The sequence below is a fragment of the Lissotriton vulgaris genome, chromosome 10 (assembly GCF_964263255.1).
Source record: "Lissotriton vulgaris chromosome 10, aLisVul1.2, whole genome shotgun sequence".
Classification (NCBI taxonomy): Eukaryota; Metazoa; Chordata; class Amphibia; order Caudata; family Salamandridae; genus Lissotriton; species Lissotriton vulgaris.
The window spans coordinates 63,619,105-63,632,492 of record NC_141698.1 but is presented as its reverse complement, the minus strand read 5'-3'; the positions used below and the strand labels follow the sequence as shown (position 1 = coordinate 63,632,492).

Sequence of the window (13,388 nt, the reverse complement as noted above, 5' to 3'; positions counted from 1 at the left end):
CATACTTTCCTGTGAGAGAAGCTAGATTTGTATTCCAAAGTGGAACGCTCTTTGAAGCTCCTCTGCCTTAGAAGGCTAATATGCAGGTCATCCTGTGGGAGGGGTGTGAACACCCTCTGCCCAAGCAGGCTTTGTTTCTGACCACTTGAGAGCATAGGCCCTCATCCTTGGAAGGTGGGTGGGGTCGGGGAGGGTGGGAAGAAACGTATCTCTAGTATCACGCTGAAAACAGGTCAGTCAGCGAACCAGTGGCTGGTAGGTTTTCAGGGGGCACATCTAAGGTGCCCTCTGGTATTAAATAATCTAGCACTGGCATCAGTGTGTGTTATTAATAAGATGTTTGATACCAAACATTCCTATTTTTAGTGAAGCCATCATGTATCTGGGGAAATGTTTTTCACCAGTGGTCCAGCACATGCTTGTAAAATGGCTTCCCTGATCAATTGCAATATCTAGTAATAGAACTAGACATCACTGGAACAAATCTGCTCACGTAGATATGTTCTCAAACAAAATAGAATGCACCCTGCCTTGGGGCTCAAAGGCCTACTGTAGGGGTGACTTACATATGTTAGATGCAGTGACTTTGGCATGACTCACAGGACTGTCCTGTCGTGTTTTAACTCCTGGTTTTCATCATGTCACGCAGCCTGCAATGAATATGCTGCAGCCCTTAGGGACCCACTTCAGTACCCCTGCCATAGGTACTTGGAGTACCATTAACTAAGGACTTATAGGGGTGCTAAAGTCCCAGAGCACTATTGAGGTGCACATGATATGAATTGAAACTGCAATAAAGACCAATAAAATTCCAGCTGCAATGTTTACCAAATGTGTGAATGAAAGGAAAGACTCCAACATTACTAATATTGTACATTAATAGCAATTCTACCCCCATTCTTCTCCTTTTATGTGATAATCTAAGTTTAGCACAGCCAAAAATAAAAACCTTTTAAGAGTTTAAGACGGTTCACACCTGCATACCGGTTTGAACAATAAGACTTGTGTTCAAGATAGTAGCAAACCCTGCTGTACTTTTAGTGCAAGGCCAGCTTCACTGATTAAGTTCCTGCCATCCCAGTGGCCTTCAGTTTGAAGCTGTTTCAGTTAGAAGCTGATATGATTCTGCACGACCAATCCCATCTTCACGTGGGGAAAAGTTTTTTTTTAACCTTAAATGAAACCGTTATTAACCTTCTAGAAAGTCTTCAGAAATAAATAATAAATAATATAAAACAGAATATTCAGTGTTTAGATAAAGTATTTGAATATATTCAAGCAAACTCAATTATCACATTGCCCAACAGAATAATATAAACTAAATGTGCATTGTTTTAAACATGCAATCTCCCTTTTGCTTGATGGGTACATGTAATCCGAGAAGGGTCATACCCAGTAGGGAAAAGATAAAGTTCATGACAGTACTACCAGTACTGCAAGCCTATCAGAAAAAGTTGAACACTTTCACCCCCGCACCCCCCCCCCCCAAACTTCCACTCCCTCACCCTTCACCACTTCTCTAACAGCCAAGCAAATGCACAATCAGTTTGCCTCCACAGTTTGATTCCAAGTTAGCAAGAAAGACGATCAGTGGAAAGGCTTAAATATTGGACCTAAGTCTGCCCTGAATGCATTCGCCAAACCCTTGTCAATGCGAACAGCCTTCAGATGCATTTCATCTACAATGTGACAATTGACTGATCAATTGAAACTTTCATTAAAAGGTATAAAATGAACTTAAAATGAACAATTAAGATTTGCAGACCTAGGTCTCATTAAAGTTCTGACACTGGCTCTTGTTGGGGGACATTTACACCTTAGAGGCCCACAGCATTGCACAGCAGAAAAGCTCAGCATCTTTAGAAGGACTTTAGTGGATGCTCAGTCATAAAATGCTTCTCCACTTCTTTGCATCATAAGAAATGTTGGATCTCGACTTGTTGGTGACAAAACGAAATGTAAAATAACAGACTGCACATCCAGATATCCAGAACCCCTGCTTACGGGTGAATGTCCTTTTGATACAATGATCAGCATCATTTCCATACGCTTTTCCCATGTCCGCAATTGTGGATCCCTCCTTATCATTGAAAGAATTCTACACTTATTGATAGTACGTGTAAAGCTACAGAGGAAATTGGATCTCTTCTCCAGAATGTCAAGCAATATTCTACTGCCCAACACACTATTGTTGAGCTTGACTCCCAAGTCCCAGAAATACAGCTACCTTAATCTTCCAGAGGACTGCATGACCACCTTGTAAGGAGTACTTTTCCATCAGATTAACCATCTCATCCAAGTGGAAGAGGTTCTTCTGTTGTCTCAAGTGTGCTGAAAAGGTGTATTTCCTCGGTTTGACTAATAGTGCCATACTTTTCTGCCACTTTTAGTATACTGAACTACAGTTAGGGAGTACTGCAAATGCATTTAACAGGCCTCTTTATTTGCTATTCCTGTGAGGAATTAAATAGTGTTATCCAAATTATTGGGTCACCCTTTCATAAAGCTGCATTTTATCATTTTTTAGTGAAACCACTATAGTCTTCAGCTATGGGGTTAATGAGCTTGAAGCTTGTTGTACTCTCGAAACGTATACTTTTTTCCCTCACAACAGGGTATCATTGAGAACTCTCCTCTTTGCTCCAGGCCAATATTGTTTCTGTCATTTACATTTGTCATGTAGTTTCTTTTTGAACGTGCTTCTCACACCTGTCCTGTCTTGGAAAAATATTTTAACAGACCTTGGATTGTAAGATAGTTGTAAGATAGTTTTATAGTATGGCAACGACAAAATAAAGACCTAGTCCAATGAATTGTCAAATGTGGAGCTATACTCACTGGCTTAGAATCACACATGCCATCCATAGCTAGAAGGACTGTTTTGTACACCGTTACAAAACGTCCGCTGACTTTTACTGATTAGGCCTAAAGTCCTCTCTATCCAGTGGAAAGGCAGCCACAGCAGACATTGAGGAAGGTCACAACACTAAAGAATTGCAAGGTCCGCTACTGGGTGATCATTTTATAGGTTTGGTAAGTATTATGGCATAGACTTTTACTCCCTAGCCGTCCTCCTCAAAGGGCAGGTGAAGGAGATCATGCGTTGTGACTTTGTGCCACACTTTAATACTGCAACTCTCGGTTCTCATAGAAGTTTTGCTTCTTGGTAGTCTGTTCTAGGTATAGAATAGCAAATCTATTGCTGGCGTAGAAACTTGTTTGCAAGAATTGTGCTTGAGCACAGTTATCTTTTGTAGAGTCTCTTGAAACTTCATTTTACATAATTATTTTGTATATAGCGGTTAGATCCCTTTGGTGAGTTGTGCAAGGCTATTACTGATGCTTTGTGAACCTCATATATATTTACTCCAGTATTGGAACTTTCATAGATTCCCATGGCTTGTATCATTTCCCATCGTCGAGATGGGAGTCCCGGTAAATACAAAATACCATAGAGATAGGTACAAACAAGCATTTACAATGCAATAGGTCTCGCATTAGGAAAGTTTGAGCTATTGGTATTGTAAATGACAATTTTTTTTATTTATGTTTTGGTTTTGAAAATAGCGAAATTAATAGCTTTGTCGTTTACAATGCCAATAGTTATAACTTTCACAAATGTGACACCTCTAGCATTTGTAATGCAATATGTGTTGTATTTACGTGTCTGAGATGTATTGATATTACAAAGAACAATGGCTTTTAATTTTTTTAAAATAATTAATACTTAAATAAGAGATTGTAATTTATAATGGCAATAGCTTAAACTTTTGTAAATAACTTTTGTGAAGATTATGTTCAGTGTATTGTATTGTGACGAAAATCCAAGAACTGAAGTGAAATATTATCTTTTTGTGACATTTGTAATAAAGCTTGAAACATTGAGAGAACCTATTTGAACCAGTTGTTGAATGGTTGCACAGATTGATGCTGTGGTGGCGCTGAGTGATGTTGTGGTGGCAACGAGTGATGCTGTGGCATTTAGTGATGCTGTGGTGGCGCATAGTGATGTTGTGGTGCCCCATAGTGATGCTGTGGTGGTGCTGAGTGATGCTGTGGTGGTGCTGAGTGATGCTGTGGTGATGCGATAGAGTGAGGGCGATAGATAGATAGAGGGAGGGCGCTGGATAGAGGGAGGGCGATGGATAGATAGAGGGAGGGTGATGGATAGATGGTTGTGACTGTGGTTGTGAGTGTGTGGGGTGGGGAGTGTGTGGGGTGGGGAGTGTGTGGGGTGGGGGGTTGTGAGTGTGGGGGGTTGTGAGTGTGGGGGGTTGTGAGTGGGGGGTTGTGAGTGTGGGGGGTGGGGGGTTGTGTGTATGTGATGGCGGAGACCACTGGACGAGCTATTCATCAGCTGCTGGCCTCAGTCTTGAGTCCGCATTCCTGCACTCCCCAGTTGTTAATGGGATATTCCTTTTCCGTCTCAATCCTGTCTCTGCGGCTGTCCACCCGCCCGCGAGGCTCGCAGTGGGGAACACACAAATTATATTCTCGTTTCAGGAAATGCCCCGAAGTGGGAGTGCTGGCCTACAAAACTATGAACATGGAACAAACAGAGATCGTTGGGGGATGCGGTAAGAAAGCACGAGAGAGGCGAAATTAAAACACGCCAAAGATAGGGCACAAGGAAGTGTGTGAGAGCGACCGTAAGTAAGGCATAAACGAGCGAGCGGGGTGGAGAGGGGACGAAAGGAAGAAGGGAGGGATAGAGGCACCGAGATAGAGACAGAGACGATGGAAGAAGAGATTAAAACAAGAAGTTGGTATGTTGCTGTCATGGAAGGATCCACGTGCAACTGAAACCCGGATGAAAAGGTCTTCAACAACTCAGCTTGAACTAGCAGGGTTTCAGAATACATTTGACAAAGTAAAAATATTCTCAAAAGGGTACAGAAACGCCTGTGTGTGAGGTCTTCAGCAATTAATGAGAAGCCACTATTTGTTTTTATTTTTTAGAAACCACAATCAGTTCTTATACACCAAACCGAAAGGCTAAACCAAAGAAATGCAGTTTCGCCAACTGGTACACGAAGTATTATGACCTATACAGAAGAAAAGTCCCTTGGGAGGAAAACTGCTGAAAACTGTTTACATTCACTCGAATGTCCACATTGAAAAATGTGCATTATCCTTGGCTATTTCATTATTTCTTAAATTGTAAGCAAGGCGCTGATTACTGAAGATATCCAGGAGCCTAACCAGAAATTGATATTTCATGTAACACTTACGGCAATGCAAGTTAACTTGCACATGTCTCACTTCATTTTACCAGTATACACCCTAGAAACGCAGGCTGCCAGGAGAAAGATAGAAGAGACATAGGGTTGTCGGTCAAAAACAAAGTGCTGGAAGTATGACTGAACGGCATTTAAAGAATGTGAAACACATGTCTCCAATGCGAGCCATCTAGCCTTACATTACCGTGGATCGGTTTTAAGTTTGCCTAAGAATTTTGCATCAAAAATTTCACTGGAAACATCTCTAGTTTTGCACTGTTTGAATATAGACTTCTGAGCGAAAAGCACATGCTGATGTAAAAAGATACATGTGTTGACAGCAATCAGCTTCCACTGGCTTCAAAAGACTAACGTAAACATGTGACACGTTTTTACAGTCCCTTCATGGGGTGGCACTGCACGAGTGAGGAGTACATGAGAGAAAACTGAAAATGGACTATTCTCCATTTAGAAAAGTTTAGTGTTCATTTTCCTTGGTGCGTGCTCAAGGCGAAACACTACAAATGAATCACCTAAGGAGCATGAATAATTATATAGATCGTAGGCCACCCCCGAACTGAACCCCTCCTATAACACTTTTGCAAGAGATGCGATACGACTGTGCTGTGGTACAGGCAATTATTAGCGAATAATTATTGCCTGCAATTATTATTTTATCATAACTATACAGTTTTTTAAAAACTCCGAATACAAACACTGGTGCTGCTAGAAAATCCTAAGGGGCAGCACAATTCCAGTTTCCATTTTCCTGCCAGACTCGGACCATAACAATGCACCTGACATTCTTCCCTTTGAAGTCATATTTTTATATCGCACTCCAAAATGGGCAATTACGCCACTCGCGCCACTGAATACAAACATCTACACCTTCTATGTCTAGAAGCCCACCAACTACTTCTCAAAGGAGCGATAGAACTGGTCACTCGATCCCAATGGGGAAAAGGTTTCTATTCCCGGTTCTTTCTTGTTCAAAAGACCGTAGAGAAATGGCGCCCAATTTTAGACCTGAGGAAGCTAAACACCTATCTCATAAAACTTTCGGATGGTCTCCTTACAGGACATTTTATGGCTCCTCAATCTAGGAGATTACATGGCCACTCTGGACCTCGAGGATGCATACTTTAATGTCCCCATCCATCCTGCCCACAAGAAGTTTTTACACTTTACAGTAGCCAAGAGCCATTTTCAATTCAAGGTCCTGCCTTTCGGACTCGGATCCGCTCCGTGGATTTTCACAAAGGTCCTTACTCCTGTCGCAGTTTTTCTCAGTAGACAGAAGCTACAAGTATTTCCTTATCTGGACGACTGGTTGGTGATAGCTCTGTCTCCTCATGCAGCGGAAGAGGCTGTCAGAACATGCACACAGCTCTTCCATCACCTGGGGCTCTAGCTCAACACGGAGAAGTCAGTCCTGTGCCCGTCCAAGTCGGCCCGGTTCTTGGGGGCCATTATGGGCACATCTTGCTGCAAAGCTTTCCCTTCAAATGGATGACCCCTGCTTGTCGACTGCAAAGAAAAGGGTCACTTTCAGTTCGCCTTTACAAGTCCCTTCTGGGGTCAATCTCGTCCTGCATTCCTTTAATTCCCCATTGCAGGTTAAGAATGCGCCCCGTCCAATAAGTGGTGAGCTTTCCCTACCAACCCTCCTTCCTTTTATTGGTTATTCGCACATTTTGTAACTCTTGATGTTCATTTGCTATTCTATTGCCATTTCTCTATGGATAATTTGTGTCTGCCATTGTGCAACATTCCATCCATCATCTTGTGTGTTTTGCTGTTCACCCTATGTGGGAAGGGTATGCCCAGACGTGGGTCCCGTGCTCACTAAGCCACTGGAGTCAAGCTATCCTGGCTGAAGACGGCTGATGGCCAGAAACCGGTCCTAGGATGCTTGATTCCGGTCCAGGGAAGACATGGCTTGGCAGTTCGGTCTGGACTGTTCCCATGAGGCACAGTGTCAAGACTGATTTGCATATGGCCATGTCTGAACTGGGGTGGCTTGGTGAGCAAAATAACGATGGATTAAACCCAGATCTGTGACTGGGGGGTGAATGTTTTGCCATTGTGCAACATTCCGTCCATCATCTTGTGTGTTTTGCTGTTCACCCTATGTGGGAAGGGTATGCCCAGACGTGGGTCCCGTGCTCACTAAGCCACTGGAGAAAAGCTATCCTGGCTGAAGACAGCTGAATGTTTTGCCATTGTGCAACATTCCGTCCATCATCTTGTGTGTTTTGCCCTTTAACCCCTTCCATGCTCATGACGGAACGGTTCCGTCATGAGCGTCGGTTGGCCTGTGCTTATGACGGAACCGTTCTGTCATGGTTCCATAGGCCCAATGGAACGTTCAGCACCGCAGCAAAATTCGCGCAGCACAGAAGGGGTTAATGGATATGAGGCATCTTGCTAGATTTTATAAGAATTTATTTTTACACAAAATGTGCGTTCTGACTGCTAGCTATTCTGAACCAACTTACGCCGAGAGGTATCGAAGAGAACAGACGACAGACGCAAGAGGTCGGGTGCGCGATCGAGATTTCCGTAAAACCAAGGGACGCCGGGACAATCGACGGCATTAGACCGCAGCGACTGCCCCAGTGTCAGACACCCGATCCTGGGACCCTCAACTCAAAAAGATCGGGGACGCGAGACACCCGTTTTTAGACTGCAACGCGTGTATCATTCGCAGGCACCCGACCCTGGGATACTTAACTCATAAAGACCGGGCTACAATGTAAAGAACGGATATCACAGCCTATGACGAGGTTTGACAGCAGGCAAAATATCCAAAGCAGTCAACGTGGTCAATACAAGGAAACAGACTGCTGTCTACTCACTTCTCCCTGCTGACTGAAGGTGTGCTTTTTAAGATACTGAGAAACTGCAGAAAGAGCAGATCTGACTGCATACAATAATTGCAATGCAAAGACCGACCAGACAAAGACTCCATCAGAATGCAGCTAACTAGGATCATGTTATAAGGGTCTCCAATCATAGGCAACCACCCAGTGCCAAACAGGAGAGAAGTAAAATCTTGTGTCTTGAAAAAGATGGCCCACATCCTATGAGTCCATCGAAACGCGTCGACGCCCATTCTCTGCACAATTCAATAACCCAACTCACCCCACGAATATTGAAAGAAAGACAAGTCTGGGTTTGAGTAACACAGAGGGATATAATGTGCACTAATATATGACAAATCGTGAATGTCTGTGTCCTTTCTTCTCTCCCCTCCTCGTTTATTGTATATTGTATGAACAAGAGCATATTTATAGGTGTCTCTTTTATACATGTTTTTAACATTTATGTTCACACAAATTGTGCTTGCACTGTAGGATCAACATTTCTCTTAGAATGTCTCAATGAGCAATGTAAAGAGTGAGAAACTCGATTTTTAAGCTTTGTGTATGTGTTTTTTTAGAATTATGAAAATATTGTTTTAATAAAATCGTTTACCTTTTTACATAGAGTGCTGTTTATGTTTGCATCAAAATTGAGTTTTGTGTCCAGAATTAATATTTGGGCTTCAATTCTTTAGATATTTGACCAAGGGAAACTGTTTTTCTCTATTATTTGCTAGCTATTCTGATACAAGGGATGGGAATCTATGAAAGTTCCAATACTGGAGTCAGAAAAAAAGTTATTACCTGTAACTTTGGTTCTCCAGTATTGGTAACTTTCATAGATTCCCATGCACCGACCCTCCTTCCCTGGGAAAACTCAGCCTTCAGCATCTTCTATTATACTGTCACACAACGGCTACGAATATCTGAGGCTCTCTCAGGAAGGTTCTATTGGGTGAGGCTGTTATGATTGGCTGTTCGTTTTATGTGGTCTCTTTTACAAAAAGAGATGGATATGCTACAAAATGAGAAGAGGCCTAGGCCTTATTCTTTTTTTGTACCGATCTCTTTGGTATTATTTATTTACTGGGACTCACATCTCGACGACGGGGAATGATCCAAGCAATGGGAATCTTTTGAAAGTTACCAATACTGGAGAACCAAAATTACAGGTAAGTAACTTGTTTTCATTTCCTACATGATGGAATTTATTTGCTGAATACTCAACATGACATCTGGTTTAAATACATTTACTTTTTCAAATTAGGCTTACCTAAACCTTTTAGTGTTTTAACATTTGTCCACATGACCCTCATAATTTCTTCCTAGGTGGCTGTCTACTTGCACTTAAAGATGTAGAAGAAGTACTGGTGTCTGAAGAAAATCAGTCCTCTGACAGCATGGCAGAAACGATTGTCTCTGAGGATCCTAATACAGTTCTGGTGGAGTTTTCATCTGTTGTGGCGGATACTCAGGAGTACATTATAGAGGTAAAGTGCTTCAAGAACTTGCACGCCTATTTCTCATTCTTTTCAAACCCGTTCTGCTTGTTAGAATTGCTAAATAACTCTGTGACCTGAGATGTTTTGCTTGCTCGCTCTTGAAAAATGTGCACCAGTGGCAAAGGGAGTGCAGGGTTTCTTGATTTGCCTACCAATGGCCCTAAACATGGGGGTGCTAGTGGTATTGTTGTGCTTGACTAAATCAGACAAAATTCTTTGGAAGGTATTAATTTTTTAGTTTGTGCTACACTAGACTATGCTGTCTACCACATTCAAACATGATTTAGTTTGAGAGAAAGCAGGAAGTCTCCAGATGTTCACTCATGGAGAGAGGCACTGAATGAAGAAAAACCTGGAGTTTTTCAGCGTGAATCTTTTCTGGATTCACATGCTGTGCATTATTCAGCCATCTAGTGGTTGGGTCTGGAATTCACCCCAAAAACCTTTGTCTTCTACTTTGTTTTTTGTCAGTGGGTGTCGATATACCTCCATTTGGTGTCCCTCCGGAAGCTCCCACCTTTGATTGCCATCATTTTTTCCCCACCTTTGGGAGTGGATCCGTGCAGAAGACTCTCGAACAATCAGAAGGAAAAAGTTGCAGAAAATAAAGAAAAATTAGTCGAAGGTCTACTGGAGTGAAGAAGACATCAGAAGAAGGCACTGGAGAAGCTCTGGGAGCAGAACAAGGTATCCTCCACAACAGTTCCTGAGAATGTACGTGCAGGGCGCTCTGTGTACATGGTGATAGAGAAGTCTCATTCAGGTTTTGTAAAAACTGCCACAATAAGTTTGCCAAGGTGGGCCGGCACCCGATCTGCAACCTCTGCCTGCAGGTAGATCACCGTGGTGAAAATTGCAATGCCTGTTCAGCGTTCACCCCAAAGACTGTGAGGGTAAGACAGTGACCGAGAATAGCCTAACATACCATGCAGGGCCAACATCCCGCTCCATCTCTGCAAGACTTGTACCTTTCCAGCGATGATGCGGAGAATGTCACCGAAGGTCCAGAAGGGGATACGGACGAAGACATCCAGATCGTGGATGCCGACCAAAGGGGCAAGAACACTTCTCAAACAGAGGTCAGAGACACACATCGCCCTTGAAGATCTTACCCGAGTAATGAAAATCTGACTCTAAATCTTCAAAGGCAGCATTGGCTTCAAAGTACTCGACTACCGCAAGCATGACAAGACAGAAAAGTACCCTTGGATCCTTTGAAAAGGACACCCCAAAGGTAAAGGCCCCAGCAAAATCCATGACAAAGGATGATCGAGGAAAAGATGCATCAACATTGAAAGAGTAGCAGTCAAAACAGAATAACATGGTTCGCAGAAAACATTGTCTTCGAAGGACTCTTCATTGTCAAAAAGAAAGCATGATTCGCTGCTGCAGGCAAAGACCTATTGTGAACAGGGGGATTTCAGTACTGCGTGAAACCACGCCCCCTTTTTCCATTGGCAGGCCTCGCGAAATGGAGGCCTGCCATTGGAACTTCCCTGTGTTTTGTTGATTTGTCCACTTTCGATCCCGCCTCCCGAGGACTGGGTGACCTTCTTTACGGCACCCTGACAAAATTTCCTTGTATATTGTCATGGCAACCATCTAGCAGGCCACCGTGTCCGGAGGAGCCCCGCTAGGATTGGCCCAGTGCTGCCTACGTCACCGGAGGCACGGGGGCGTCGCAGGCAAATAGGAAGCTTGTTCCTATTGAGCGTTCGAGATGAATATTTGGCTCTGTCCATGTTTAGGAATATGCAGTGTAACCGTTTGCAGCAAAGCGCTATAAAAAAAACATCTTTTGGCCTGGTATTTTTGTTATTTTATAATATCGGGCATGATCACAGCCTTCCGCGCCTCATCGAGGTGCAGTGTGAAGAGAATGCGATGCGCACAACTTCTATCCTCCCCTCTAGAAGATGCATTAGGGGTCGAAAAGATGGTTAGCGTGTCGGAGAGCGAGAGCAGAGTCCTTAGGTGACGGTGCCGCTGTTCGGGTGCTCGAGGCGACTCCGGGGATAGAGCGAGATTCTGCCCGCCAGAAAGGACGGCGCGGGGCCCAGACTGAGGTAAAGATGTCCCTGAGAGAGAGAGGGGGCTTCGTGGGGGCTGGTGTACCGAGGCCGCTCCGATGAAGGAGCTACCCCAACGAAGCAGCGCTGCCCCTGCGTCCTCTCCATTGCACTCGCAATATCGCATTCGTACATGACTCACAAGCCCGGGCGGGTCCCTGAATACAACAGCCCCCACCTCCCACCGTTTTGGTGACCTGCATGTAGACCCCGCCCTCTCTTCCGGTATGCCTGCTTTCCAGTGTGGACGACTGTCTCTCCCCTTCCCATGAAGCCCTCAACCCACACTGACTTCTTCGAAGAATCGAGGAGCGCGTCCCTCCTCCAAACCATGTGACGACGCTGCATTACTAGCAGGTGCGCGGTTGCTGCGTACCCGTAGGTATGCGCCGGCTGCCGGGCACGCAGCAAGTTTGGTGACGGGAACCGTAGGTAGAGCAGGGGAGCTGCACTGGGGAGGAGAGGGCTCGTGCACCAGTCGCAGCGTGGGGCCTGCAGGGAGAAAGGGGACAGCCTGCACAAGGGACGGGGAGAGACTGCATAGAAAAACAAGCATAGGCATAGTCAAAAGGTCTCGGCTTTGGGACCTTATAAGTGTTTAGTCGTGCAACACGTGATGTAGTTGCACCAAGGATATTTTGCTGGATAACTAAACACTTAGAAGGTCCCAAAGGCGAGACATATTGGCTATGCCAATGCTTTTTAATGAAAAGTACTTGCTTTTAGACTACACTACAAACGAGATGTATTGTGGCGCTTGAACCTTCCTTTTTAATGAAAAGTACTTGCTTTTAGACTACACTACAAACAAGATGTATTGTTCACGATACAGGGATGTGCCGAGACACCACAGATAACCATGTGCTTTACAATCTCAAAATCAATCTCTCTTGAAAAACAGCTAAAATGTGACCCATCCTATAAACCATCAGTAGGTTGCATCCAGATTACGATTTGCACTGCACTGGTGGGGTGCGAATTCTGCATAGGGAACAATGTTACCATGCGGTTGCACCACGCCAGTACTATACAGTCCCATATAACGGGGAATAACAGCTTGAGGCTAGATTTACCAGTCGTAAAGATACACAAAATTCTGGGAGGTTTAATGCACACATTTACACGTGTCCTACCAGGTGGTATAGTTATGCGGGAGAAGGGGCGGGGCTCTGTGATGCGATAGGCAGAAAAGGATAGGAGGGGGTCTAGGGGCTGCGAGTATAAATGTTTGTCTGACAGGAGGAGTACTGTTTACTCTGTCCTACCAGAAAAAAACGAGCATTTGCAATGCAACAGGTCTCGCATTTACGTGCGTTTGAGCTACTGGCATTGTAAATGACAATTACTTTTATTTATGTTTCTGTTTTTAAACCGCAAATAAAAGGCATTGTCATTTACAATGCCAATAGCTCTAAATCTCATAATCGCGAGACCTATTGCATTGCAAATGCTTGTTATAATTGAAAGGACACCTGCTGCTCCTACGTCATATGGCATCAGTCATAGGCGTGACACAAACGCTAAATCTTGAAGTGATGTATTCAACCACATTGGCCCTTAGCAATCTATTTCACTGTTTCCATTCATTGCAAACCTTATTGGTTATTTTAATTCAACTGTGACCAGCAAGGTTCAGTTGCGGGGGAGAGTAGGTAAAAATAAAAGCTTACCCAATTTCTGGGTCTCTCCTCTGCCGTCCCTCTATGTCTATAGCTGGAACAGGGAAGCAGGAAG

The 13,388-nt window shown here is 43.9% G+C and overlaps 1 protein-coding gene across 1 annotated transcript in view; it reads left to right on the top strand.

The window, feature by feature from the left end:
- Positions 1-13,388, top strand: part of E4F1 (E4F transcription factor 1) — a 225,520-nt gene that overhangs the window by 173,114 nt on the left and 39,018 nt on the right. Inside the window, exon 12 of the mRNA XM_086940476.1 lies at positions 9,413-9,573. Coding sequence (XP_086796602.1) covers positions 9,413-9,573 — 161 coding nt within the window. The remainder of the gene's footprint in view (positions 1-9,412; positions 9,574-13,388) is intronic.